The following is a 13,595-nucleotide window of genomic DNA, read 5'->3' as shown; positions in this document are numbered from 1 at the left end:
CAGAACAAACGGAAGTTCGTATCCGTGCGCTTGATAAAGCCCCGAGCGAACTTATGTGTCGTACGTTCGGATGTTGCTTATAATTGTTCGGTGAAGTACTCGTGGTTCTGTCTATCTTTCGGCCCAGCCGACGTCCAGACTTATTTGAAGGCGAACCGTGATAGCTTGGATGATGGGTCAAACAACGTGTGAACCCTCATCGCCCCTTTTTGACCTGGTGAACCTTCGGATATTTCGGCCCCCTACAGAAACTGTCAAGAATGAACTCGACATCTTGAGCAAACCAATTAGGTTAGAAGGCCAAGTTCTGGTGTCAAGTGTACGCTTAAAGAGGGCTCTGTTTTTGGTGTTGAGACACATCCAACTTTATAAAAAAGCTTTAATGAATTTTGTACGAGGACTCATCTCTTATAGTTTGAAGGGAAGATATGCTCGAGAGATGGTTGTGACTTGATTCCACATTTACCTCACCTCACATACACATGCAAACAAAGTGAATATCTCCGATTTCAAATTGGTTATCATCCAAATATTATTACTTAGCGCGCATTAATAATCAATTGATCATCACGGATTTAGATTAAAAAGAGAAAGAAAAAGAAAAGGAAGAGGTCTAGTAACACAACGACATGCATAACATGAGAACGTGACAGTGTTTTATTGGTGGTTAATAACTAGTAATCGCGGATCATACAAACAAAAGAAAAAAAAAAAACTGTAGTAACCTTTCACAAAATCACACATAACTTTCACCCTCACCGCTCTCTCTCTCTCTCTCTGCTGCCATTTCCAGTATCAACTCAGTGAGCCGCAACGCCTTGTGCCGGAACACTATGGAGCACAACCGTCTCCACCGTCAAACCCGGCCCGAACCCGAAAAGAACGCCCCACTCCAACCCGTCGTCCCTCTCCCTTCCTCCACCGACTTCCTCCTCATCTCGTCCAAAATGAACAGCACGCACGCGCTCGACATGTTGCCGTACTCGCTCAGCACGTGCCGGGTCGCCCCGAGTTTCTCCTCCTTCAACCCGAGTTTCAGCTCGACCTGGTCCAGGATCGCGGGGCCGCCCGGGTGCGCGATCCAGAACAACGAGTTCCAGTCGCTGATGCCGATCGGAGTGAAGGCTTCCACCAGAGACTTCTCGATGTTTTTCGATATCAAGCCGGGCACGTCCTTGAGGAGGTGGAATGTGAGCCCCACCTCGCGGAGGTGGCCGTCGATGGCCCCGTCGGAGTCAGGCAGGATGGTCTGGGCCGCGGAGACGAGTTGGAAGAGCGGGCGCTCGACCGGTAAGGGGTCGGAGCCGACGATGACGGCGGCTGCGCCGTCGCCGAAGAGGGCTTGGCCGACGAGGGAGTCGAGGTGCGTGTCGGAGGGGCCGCGGAAGGTGACGGCGGTGATTTCTGAGCAGACGACGAGGACGCGGGAGCCGGCGTTGTTCTCGGCGAGATCTTTGGCGAGGCGGAGGACCGTGCCGCCGGCGAAGCAGCCCTGTTTGGAAGGAGTAAGTTGATGTGTTAGTTTATGAGGTTCATTGAAGTAATTGAACCACCCAATTGTACAAAGTTATTAAGCTAATGAACAAATTTCATGTATACAATAAAGACGTCGTGGGCTTCTTCGTTTTGGGTCTCAAAATTCTTTGCACCATTTCTGATTTTTTTTTTCCGATCTCTTCTTATTCATTATTTTTGAAAATCTCTCTCAAAATCCAAACCGAACTGAGTATTTCCAAATGAACAGATTTTTCATATTTAATGCAACTTTTAGGGATGTGTTTTTTCATTACAGAATAAGAAAATCAGCGCATTTATCAAGAAAGAGAGGGTGAAAATCATTACTTTAAATTTAATATCACCTGATCTTACTAGATAGAAGTAGTAAAATTTGAGAGTGGCAACTACCTGTTGGTACATCATGAGGCGCTTGACGGAGGGACGGAGGCCGAGGAGCTTGGTGAGCTGGTAATCGGCACCGGGCATGTCGACACCCGAAGTGGTGCAGAAAACAAGGTGGGTGATCTTGGATTTGGGTTGGCCCCATTCTTTAATGGCTTTGGTCGCAGCTTCCTTGCCCAGTTTCGGGACCTCAACCACAACCATGTCTTGGCGAGCGTCCAGCGACGGGGCCATGTACTCGCACACACTCGGGTTTTCCTTCAGGATTTCTTCGGTTAAGTACATGTAGCGTTTCTTGATCATTGATTTCTCGCCTGTTACGGAATTCAGCCCACAGATTCATCACACATGCACATAGCCATAAAATGCTTTAGACAATATTAGAGCTGCTCTCTTCATGTACAAATTTTAATTTTGCTACTAGTATGTGGATTCAAAACGTTGAAATGAGATGATTTGGAAAATATTTATTTCTCTGCACTGCAATTGGAAGAAGAATGACTCGCTGAATCCACAAACGATGGTTATATCTACCGGCATCCACCCACATATCCCAATCTTTGTCTTTAGAGTGTTGTGTATCTAATAAGTCATCGGGCGATATAGGTTTGGGACTTGAGGATGCTACCAAACAGCTCCCGAATAGGTGCAGAGTGGCCGGTTTAGCCGTTCATCTCGGCATAAACGGCTTGGAATGAATACGAGCACATACAAAACTAAATTGTCCATTACCCGGTTATGATTCGAGCCATCTTTTTGAGATATGCGGCGGAATCCGGCCACCTTACACGGTTCTACTCTACAGGGAGATGTTGGAGTGTCTCCCATTCTATAGGTTTGACAAATAGCACAGAAAAGCCTGACCTACCACCGCAATAGTTTCTTAATTTGCATAGCATGACACTCAAATGCCAAAATCTATATGAGATCTAGGAACCTAGAACGTGCTACATGGTGTCAATGGAGAAAAACTACCCAACATTTGAATGACAAAAAAGACATGATCACGTATAGACATCTATACTTCAATCGAATTCGAACATCTATTTGTTTAATTCTCTCGAAAATCAACGTACAAATATCCTAATTCAGCTAATAAAATACACACGACAGAGGAAGAGAGAGGTAGGTATATATGTACTTACACATGCGCTTGAATTTCTCCTTCAGTTCAGTCTTGTGCTCGCTGTTGGTAATCCGAAAGTAGTAATCGGGATATTCGGCCTGGTTAACGCAGTTAGCAGGAGTCGCTGTCCCGATGGCCAACACCGTCGCTGGGCCCTGTGCCCGCTGGGCCTTTCGGATTTCCTCCACGGACACACCACCAGGAGCCATTTTTTTCTAGAGAGAGTTAGCTTTGCTGCTAGTTATTTGGAGTGGAAGGTGTGAGTAATTGGAGCTGGGTGTGGGGACGTATTTATATTGAGTGAGGCGGGAATGTGGGTAGGTTGAACGGACGGGTAGCTGGAGACCACGTTGACGTTGGGATGGGAGGAGGCTTTGCTAAACATTTGGTCGGCACGGAGCTACATGCCATTTGTTCCGGATCAACTTACACGCATCTCGGATTAATTCCTACAGCCCCTCCTACAACCGTTTTCATATGCTTACGCGTAGGGTGAGATGGCCCTAAGAGTTGCTGGTAAGGAGAATTGAACATGAAACCTTAGAATGTAGCAAACATCAAGTCTCAGACCAAGACCACTTAGCCAATCCTTTGGGATTTCCTTCTCCACTGTTGTTTTTCATGATTTAAGTTTCGAGGCCCACTTATATGCATCTCAATTGATTTCTGACAACCATTTCCACCATCAATTACTGGGTTTAAATTAAAACCAGATATTATGAACTGGACCTAAAGAAATTGATTGAACTTGAGCCCTTCTCCACTTTTCATTCGCCTTTGACAACATAATGAATAGAAAATCCTACCGACCAGAGATTTTGTTGTAACATTTGTCCATTAAATTAAATATATCAAATAAACAAAAATGATTAAAATTAAGCTTAAGTTACATTTCATTAAGTCAATTTGTTTCTTAATGTCTAATAATGCAGAAGTTAATAGCGTCGGTAAAAATCAAAGCGGAGTTCATTAATCGTTCAACTCATGTAATTAATAGGTGAGCCTACTTACTATTCAAAAAAAAATTAAAAAAAATACACGTGTTCTAATGTTAAGTATCCATAATATACTCCCTTAAAAGAAACACATTTTGGTAAATTAATCATCCATCAACATACATAATACTAGCGTTGTACCCGTTCGATGTACGGGATCGAAAAAATTAATGTAGTTTATTTTATCTCGTCCATCAAACGGACACAAATGCTAGTATCTTTGATAAGAATGAAATATAATTCATCAGTTATTTTCTCTTTATTTGTTAACCAAGAGACAACTACATTTCTATAATAGTATAGCCTTGTGTTCTGTTCGATGCATGAGAAAGAAAAAAAACGTTGGAGTGAAAATATTTGTTGTTTCGTACATAACTCCCTCTCTTTCTCTCTCTCTAGGAAAATTTTTTAGTACCGAGCGGGTATCACGTGGTGTCCGCTCGCGCATCTGAGTTATTCATTGCGTGTTTGAACGGTTCAGATTTAGAAAGAGAAAAAGGAGAGAGAAAATATTGGGTGAGAGGAGAGAGAGGATTTTAATCCGAGCCGTCCAAAAGTGAATCGGAAGACTCAGATGCGCCAAGCGGGTGCCACGTCGGCAATGCCCGCTCGGCACTGAAAAACTCCTCCTCTCTCCACCCAACCACCCACGTCCTCCCTCTCTTTCTTGTTTTATTTTTCTTCTTTTATGTAATAATAAAACTCAAACCCAATCTCCTAAAATCTCCACTATTCACAGCCCCTCCCCCACGTTTTTTATCACCTCTCTCTCTCTCTCTCTCTCTCTCTCTCCTGTCTCCCTGTCCCACACGCACACCACTCTCTCAATTTTCAAAAATTAAAAGAAAATGAAAAATCTACAAAATTAGGAATGAATGTTTGGAGGCTTGGGAGGCTCAAATACATTTCTATAATATATTGATAGATAGATACCGAGAACAAATACCCGGAAAAAAAACTAGTAACACAGCAAAAATAAATAAAAATAATGATTTCGTTTTATTTAGAAGTATTTTTATTTTTATTTTTTTATCCCCTTTCATACATAGAATGGTGAAAGCCCATTTCAATAAAGGACGTCATTGGTGTTTGCATTGCTTTTCAATTTCCAATCCCTTTTGTTCTTTAGTTGTTGCCAACAACTCAAAAACAGGTGAAGAAATGAAAGAGTAGTTCTCGAATGGGGAGTTGGGCCAATTACACCCACGTGGAATGGCGAATTTTACCAGAACCTCTCCAAATAGGGCTGGTAGTTGGATCCGTTTCTTGCAACTCTACTACAAGCCACACATTCATTGTCAAAGCTACTACTAAATTAAGAGCATCCACATTTGAGCACTTTTGACCATATTTTGGGTCAGATCTGCACTGCTACAGTACTGTGGCAATTTGAGCCGTCCATCTCTACAATTAATGATCCAAATTTCAGAAAAATATCTTACATGTAAAATACTTGTAGGAAATTTGAACCATTAAGAATATTTTTTGACGGCTTGGATCACAAAGTACATCCCTCGGATGGAGCACAACATCCCTGTAGTGATGTCTCCGCTGGAGAGGCTCTGTGCTAAATGCTTAAAAAATCCTTGAAAATTTCCTTTTAAACAAGCAATGATGTGATACCCATTCCCGAAATCCAGAGAGAATGGAGAGTTTCAGACCATTAATGTATCTTAGGCTCAAAGAAACTGGTATTCGTGCAAATCTTGATCCTTACCATTTGCTAGAATCTTGAATCACTATCTTAGTAAAAGAAGACATGGCAATCTTAGGTCACCACAAATTTGGCATTGCTGTTGGTGGCCAACCGTGGCAGCGTCGGAGAGAGAGCAGCAGCCAGCTCAAATTTTCTTTCGGAGTTTTGGCACTAGTAGCTATTTCAAACTTTTAAAAGACGCTTTCCTTCCCCGCCACTCTTTCAATGTTCTGAGATCTCTTCGTCTATATCCATGAAGCCGAGCAAATAAACCACCAATCATCATCCTCCATCAGAAAACCCCTTCAGAGAGTTTGTTGTTTCGGCCTAACATTAATAGACCAATGGGCCGAAGATACAAGTCAATGGCACAAGTTGGTCTTGTTGGTATGGAGCATCGCACTGGTGGCAGGTGTGGAGGCAGGGGGCTGTGAAAGGAACATAACCTTCAAAAATCTAAGGAACATAACCTTCTGCCTTAATATTCCATGGAAAGGCAGAAGGAGTTGGAGCTATGTGTGGCCGGGCATGGGTGAGAAGTAGTTTTACGTCCAGGTCATTGCGAACCACAGAAATCTTTTTACGTCCAGGTCATAGGCGCAATGTGGTTCTCATAGCTTCGGCCAATTGGGCAACTGCGTTGGAACCAACTGCCACTCCAAACACATCAAACAAACGGTATTACCAGCAGCTAGCCCAAGTTGGGCTTGTTTCCACTAGCAACAACAGGATTGATGTGCTAAAGTGGATGTACACTATCTATCGACTATCATCCATGTACTGGTTGGTGCCCTTAGGCCTAAAACAAAATAAAACCATCTCTCTCTAGGGAAAAATGTAACAAAAATTGGTTTGAGTAACGAAACATGAAGAGATCCTACTTTGAAAACGACTTGTAAAGGTGCAAGAACAGCCTAGGATTACATAAACTGCTGACAAACTCCACAAACCTTATCAATAAATTTGAGTATCAAGAGTGCACAAGAATGTTCCACCTTAATACAGTTTTCCGAAAATGACAAACTCCACAAACCTTATCAGTAAATTTGAGTATCAAGAGTGCACAAGAATGTTCCACCTTAATACAGTTTTCCGAAAATGTAAAGGGTTAAGGCCACGTACCAAAAAAGATGAGGCACCAAACCTCTCGAAATTAAGTGAAGACAATATAAACTAATACAAATCAGTACCACAGTAAAAGAGTAGAGATTGAACGAAAGCATAGACTAAAGATAGCACAAGTAAATTGACATGTTACTGAACTGCTCTCGATAAGCAGCATTAGAACACAAGAAAGCCAGTTTGATTTGAAATTACCATGATTGGCTTGAAAGTGCAAAATCTGGTAGCGCAATGAATGATTCAACTTGTGATCAGTTCAATGCTTAATATTATGGTTTGCGACTTTCCTTCTCCTCAACTCCTGATTGCGAAAATCTTTGTCGAAGGACCTGTAAAACCTCTTCTGCTTTAACATCCCTGAGCCCCAACAGAACCATGGCATGATAAAGCACATCTGCCATTTCTGAGGCGGTCCGCGACTTGTCCTCCTTTTCCTCCAGCGTTCGGCACAACTCATCTGCCTCCTCCCTGTAAAGAATATTTCAGACTCCAGGTCATACAAAGGTGAAATATTGATCTGAATCTCACTCAGAAGTCAGAACTCATAAAATCTATGGCAGACTTTAACAAGATGGCTATTATTATTAGGACCATATTTGCTCTAATAACTGCCTTGTTTCTTGAGGAATTGTAAATAGGAAAAAACTGATTTAAATGTCAAACATATATCAGTCATGATACCGGATTTTTGAGCACAGCAACTTGTCATCAGTCAAAAGTCGTTTCGTCCATGAGGGTTTCCCTATTTGTGGCTCTGCTAGTTCTGCTTTCCGTTGGGAGATTGTAGATTCCAACGAGTACAAAGTTGTTAAAGCCATCTTGCTTTCCCCAACCTACTATATGGCCAATGAAAATCAAATTTAATCAGAAAATATAAAACCTATCAATTACTTGAAATGACGAAATCCTGGTGAAAGAAAACCTGTGAATTTTTCAAGAAATCAAAAGCTGATGTGTAATAGCAAGTTTCTGCTCCGGTGTGGCAAGTAGGGCCATCAGGCGTCCCAAGGTATATTATCTGACAAATAGTTTCATTAAGTGCCACAAAGAGATGCTGATCAAAAAAAAAAAAAAAAGTTCCACAAAGAGATGCTGATAAAAATAAAAATAAAAGTTCCACAAAGAGATGAAACAATATGAATACAGACGATGATAAGTTTTACTGGAAGTGATCAGAACTTACAGAGTCACGGTCGCAATCAAGGAAAATGTCATGAATTTTAATGAAATTCAGAGAAGTCTCCCCCTTTGTCCATAATTGTGACCGTGACCTGCTGTAGAATGTAGCTTTCCGAGAAGAAATGGTTGTTGCTAGTGCACCCCTGTTCACAAAGCCTTGCATCAAGACGGCTCCAGTGTCAACATTTTGGGCTATTGCAACTGCCAAACCTTTGTCATCCCATTTCACACTGTCTAACAACATACCTACCTAGAATTCAATTTGTTAGATATTTCATCCGTTTAATATAGAAAAGTCGAGTCATCTGAGAATGAAAAATAAACAAAGGAGAACGAAAGTAACAATGATAGGTCATAAACTCTCAAATATGGCCAAGCAAAAAAAACTCTCAAATATGATGCCAAGAAGACTTAGTTATAAACCATTCTTGGCGAAGTCAGGTGGTGGTGGTGATATAATATTCAAACAGCAAAAACCTTGCCTAGTGAAGTAATAGTAGCCATCAATACCATCACTATTGTATAACAACGCAACAATCGAAAAGACCAAAAACTGGCCAACAAACATCATATAAGCTTCATGATTAGGCGTATTAAACATAAGATACATGCATAAATATTAACATTCCTTCCAATTACTTAACGGCTTTCACACCAAAACGAAGAAAAGCGTAATGATCACGTAAAGGTACTACTAGAACGGGAACAAGCAACCGAAACCCTAGAATTGAATTTCTAAGCTCCAATTCATAACCACCCTTCCCCCAAAAGAAAGACGAACGCTAAATTGACCATCTGTATCCTATGGTGTCAGGCCACAGAAATATGACCCAAAATCAAAACCCTAAATTCATTTCCAAGCTCAAAAATTACATTGACCTCTCTAGTCCAAGTTTGTCTTTAATGATAGAAGACAAGGTCCAATTAATTCGAAGCCTCGACTTACTCATGTCGTCATTACTAAATTTGTCATTTAAAGAGCTTGTGTTTTCATTAACTAAAGATTTCAGAGTATGAACACTACCTGACCATTGGAATTTCTCAACTTCTGTTACCAAATTTCCAGACATTGTGGACAGACAGCTTTCCAAACCACGAGGAGGGAGCCACATTAGATGAAAATTTCAAGGAACGCCAGCCTAATTTTATTGCCAACAAAATTACATGAGGATGTGGGGTCTAGATGTAGCTCCAACAACCACTGGTTGCAAAGTATCAGGCAACCACGGACCCCATCCAACAGATATCGAAATGATCAATGAGAAACCCATCCATCAACTCTGCATCTCTATTTTTGCTTTTCCAGACTTGTAACGGTTCCAACCACGGGGACAAAGGTATAAACCTGACTATGTCTGGTATTTGAGCCTTGAGCACTCAATTGTTCAAAATAAAAATGTGCAAAGAACAGACCATGCGTAAAACCGAAATTAAATTTGTTTTGATCAAAGATTTCAGAGTATGACCACTACCTGACCATCAGAGTTTCTCAACTTCTATTACCAACATTTCTGGACACCATGGACAGACAGCTTTTCAAACCATGAGGGGGAACGATATTAGATGAAAATTTCAAGTAAGGTCAGTCTAACTTTATTGCCAATCAAATTACATGAAGATGTAGGGTCCAGATGTAGCTCCAACAACTATTGGTTGCGAATTATCAGGCAACAATGGACCCCATCCAAGAGATTTCGAAATGATCAATGAGAAACCCATCCATCAACTCAGCATCTCCATTTTTGCTTTTCCAGACTTGTAACGGTTTCAACCACGAGGACCAAGGTAGAAACTTGACTATGTCTGGTATTTGAGCCTTGAGCACTCATTCGTTGAACATAAAAATGTGCAAGAACAAGATCATCCTTAACACTGAAATTAAATTTAGCCTTCTGATTCTGTTTAGTAACACGGAAGGAAAGATGATGTTTTTCCTGTTATACCACAGACTGTTAGCATCCAAAAATGACATGGTACTAATAACTAATAAGAACCAAGGTGGGCAAACGGGTTGGATAGTGATAAGTGATAACCATTCCAACTCAGTTCAAACAAAAGCTACAACTCTGTCAAATAAAATATCCTCAAGAGAGAGGGTCAATACATGACATGTGGAATCGAGACATGGGAGGGAGAAGGTGGTTGAAGATCAACAAAAAAGATAGTCAAGAAACATGTTAATCTTGCAAATTTAGTAGAAAAACATGTTAATCTTCAAATTTAATCAAAAGAAACTTGTTTAGCTCTTGGACAAGTTACATGTTTAGCTTAACATGTTTCTTTAGAATTAATTTGCAAGATTAACATGTTTCACTGCTATATTTTTCTTTATAAAAGATACAGATAGTGTGACATTGCCACTGATAGATTCTCTTCCCAACAACATAAAAGAAGCGACCCAAAACAAATACTGGGTCTCGGAGTGAAAGGAAAACAAACAACACCAAACAAACTGATTTGGAAAGAGCAGTCCGCAGAAGATCCAAGGAAAACCAAACCATGTCCCGAACTGCTATTAATCTCATAATCCATTCCACTTATTGTGTATCAGAATACACAAACCATGCCTTTTTGTCCACTGAAACATGCATAAAAGAAAAAAGCAGCAATTGGACCATCAAACAGACAAAAAGATAGAGTCTCATCATCCAATAGCGTGACATTTCCCCTGATAAATTCTCCTTCCCGTAAACATAAAAGAATCTACCCAAAACCCATAGCGTGTCTCGGACTGAAATGGAAAACAGACAACACCGAACAAATGGAGGTCCAATGCGTAATCTCCACCAAAACTAACTAAACCCAGTCGCGGACTGCTTTGAATATCACTATCCATTTCATTATACATACATCAAACTACACAAACCAAGTCTTTATCCACCAAAGAAATTCAAATGAGTGATGTGGGGAGAACCTCTACACTCAATCCAAAGGGGCTGTAGCCTGTAACCATATTCTAGCCTAGGCCAGTCGCAAATTACTCAATGCATAACACAAAGCTTAGCAAAAGAGAACGTGAGCAAAGATTAAGAACCGAGTACCTCAGGCGATTGAAGGGAAAGATCTTTATGCAGTTTCGGAATACAAGCAGAGACAACGCAAGGTGTGTTCTTTTTGAGGATTCGGGTCGGGTATTCCCCCCTGGACGAGACGAGGTGACCTCCCGAACATTCTTTTACGGATTGAAGGGAGTGGGAATACATGAAAGCAACCACTATACAACGACACTACAGTCCAAATTCGATGAAAATCGGTAACTTCAGAATAGGTATAACACAATTCACGTGAGAGACCTTCTTCGGATGGGAATTGGGGTTCTGTAGTGACGTGTTTAGGTTTAAGGTTCTAGAGGGCCTGAGATTTGAGAGGGTAAGCGAGGACTATAGGCTTTTTTTCCTAAACAACCCCTGAACTATCACTTGGTATCGCTTTACCCCATGTGTAAAACTTGCTAGTAAATTTCTTATTTATATATAGGCCTTTTTTTTTTTTTCTTTATATATTGATCCTTTCAAATTCGAAGAATCAAATTAAATGCATCATTAAATTATCCTATAAAGGGTATTTCTGAAAGGTTAACGATTTTAAATTACAATTCATGCTCTTATTGAAAAGTTTGACTTTCAAAGAAGAACGCTTAAAAATGGACGAAGGGAATATCATATCATACTGTCCAGTATATTGATCTGTATGATCGATATTTGAGCCGGAATAAAATCAAAAATATACGATACGAAATTTATACGAAATTTGGTCAATATTAATATGCATCGTTCGGTACGATACAAGATTCAAAACTTAATACAAATTGTCGAAAGTAATTCCAAGGGACTAAGAGAATCACTCCCCATAATTTTTTAATGAGTGTATGATCACATACGAGTGAAAAAGAAAAGTACAATAGGTGTGTTCTTCTTCCCCTTAAAAAATAAACACTTATTTATAATTTTTAAGCTTAAAAATAATAGGTTTACTAAAATCAAAAAAATATGTAATATAGATCTTATTTGATAGATTTCGATGAGATCTATCAAACATTGCAAAAAAAAATTGAAAATTTATTTTTGCAAGCTTATTATTTTAAAACTTGAAAATAAATTCTTATTTTTTAAGTATTTATTTAAGAATCTGGAATGGGCTATAGTATAGGACGGTGGAAACTATGAAGTGCAAAAATTATTCTCCAACACCTCCCAAGGAGTTTGGTTAAGTGGTTGTGAGAAAACAATAAGGGCCTGTTTGGATGCATTATTGTGATGGGGATTGTGATATCCCCATTTTAGTCAGTGGGCTCGAGCCTAAGACTTTGTTTGGGAAGTAAAATGGGAGGGTATTAGCTAAGCCTCGGATTCTATTATACCTCCTAATTAGGGGTGTTATTCGGTCGAGTCGGTTCGGTTCGGGGTGGTTTTGCCGGAAATCGATCAGGTTCGGGGTATGTAATTCCGGGACCGATCCCGACCGGTATTAATTTCGGTTCGGTTTGGGATAGATTCGGTCCGGTCGGGGAATTCGGTATTGTCAACGAAGGAAATCAAACGAAATGGACTAGAGAGAGAGGAATCACAAATGGACCAGACCCAAAAAGGAAACTATGGCCTTGTTAACAACAAAGCTGTCAACTTGTTGGGGAGAGTCCAAGTAGTTGCCCATGTCGATGCAATCTGTATGTACAACACCGATTCATAAATGGAGCTGTGCACCCTTTGCTCTATCTCGTTCTTCTTCCCCCTCTCCACTGTTTTGCAGATAGGAGAGAGAGGCCCCACACAAGAAAATCGATGCAAACGAGAAACACAGAGAGTAGGGGTGTTACGAGGGGGGAGAGGAGCACTGGAGCTGGGCTGCCGGCTGCGTGATCTCTAATTCTCTAAGATGAGATGGGATGAGAGTTGGAGATAAGAGAGGATTTAGGGTTTTCAATAGACGGTCAAGATTTAAATGAACGGTCAAGATTAATCTGAAATATATAAAAACACATAATCGGTCGGTTCGGTCTGATTTCGGTTCGGGGTGTTTCGGTCGGTTCGGGGTGGTTCGGTCCTGTCGGTCCAGATTTTTAACAAAACTGAGACCGAACCGAAATAAGTTCGGTCCACCCCGAACCCAAAAATTTCTGCCGCTGCCCCGACCGAAGACCGAACCGAACGATCAATCGATTTTTTCGGTCTGGTCGAGTTCGTAACACCCCTACTCCTAATACCCCCGGAGGGGGGATTATTTATGGGGAGGTTTTCTAGGGTGTTATTACATAATATACTCGGATAATACCCCATCTCTAATCCGTTTCAACTACAAAATAACTTTATCCTACCATTTTATCCCTCATCCAAACTAAGTACTATTTAATCAATCGTCACATCAATGTGGCCCACACTTCTTACATAATACTCTTTATTATCTTATCTCCCTTCATAACTAATACCCCCAATACTTATCCCGCATCCAAACTGGCCCTAAGTACTTCTCCATAAGATCATGAAGCTACGGAGGCCAAACAATCCAAACAGCCGTTAGGAATTATGTCCAATCGTTATCTTCAGGGCCACAAAATAAGGGGGTGTTTGGACAAATAAGC

General features: G+C 40.7%; 2 protein-coding genes across 2 annotated transcripts; both read right to left on the bottom strand.

Moving 5' to 3' along the window:
• Positions 1–630: 630 nt before the first annotated feature.
• LOC131298431 (chalcone synthase) lies at positions 631–3,306 on the bottom strand. Its single transcript, XM_058323891.1, is given in 4 exon segments — positions 631–895; positions 898–1,492; positions 1,906–2,213; positions 3,045–3,306. Coding segments are annotated over 4 exon segments (1,188 nt in total). The 5' UTR covers positions 3,235–3,306; the 3' UTR covers positions 631–800.
• A 3,415-nt stretch (positions 3,307–6,721) lies between these two features.
• On the bottom strand, positions 6,722–11,383 carry LOC131298430 (histidine biosynthesis bifunctional protein hisIE, chloroplastic-like). Its single transcript, XM_058323890.1, has 5 exons — positions 11,059–11,383; positions 8,022–8,267; positions 7,761–7,856; positions 7,520–7,671; positions 6,722–7,306 (listed from the first exon to the last, which is right to left on the bottom strand). Exons 1-5 carry the CDS (start codon positions 11,218–11,220, stop codon positions 7,108–7,110), a joined length of 855 nt encoding a protein of 284 aa, XP_058179873.1. The 5' UTR covers positions 11,221–11,383; the 3' UTR covers positions 6,722–7,107.
• Between the last annotated feature and the right edge of the window lie 2,212 nt (positions 11,384–13,595).

The sequence above is a fragment of the Rhododendron vialii genome, chromosome 8a (assembly GCF_030253575.1).
Source record: "Rhododendron vialii isolate Sample 1 chromosome 8a, ASM3025357v1".
In the NCBI taxonomy this organism is placed as follows: Eukaryota; Viridiplantae; Streptophyta; class Magnoliopsida; order Ericales; family Ericaceae; genus Rhododendron; species Rhododendron vialii.
The sequence above is the reverse complement of the archived record's forward strand: the minus strand, read 5'-3'. Positions and strand labels throughout refer to the sequence as shown.

What these genes read in the sequence shown, in the direction of transcription:
- LOC131298430 (XM_058323890.1), bottom strand. Translation starts at nt 11,220, where the DNA reads ATGTATTCCCACTCCCTTCAATCCGTAAAAGAATGTTCGGGAGGTCAC. An exon ending in TTTCCCTTCAATCGCCTGAG is followed by an intron (nt 8,268 to 11,058) that starts GTACTCGGTTCT and finishes ATTGAATTCTAG; the next exon opens with GTAGGTATGTTGTTAGACAG. An exon ending in TTGCTGTGCTCAAAAATCCG is followed by an intron (nt 7,307 to 7,519) that starts GTATCATGACTG and finishes TATTCTTTACAG; the next exon opens with GGAGGAGGCAGATGAGTTGT.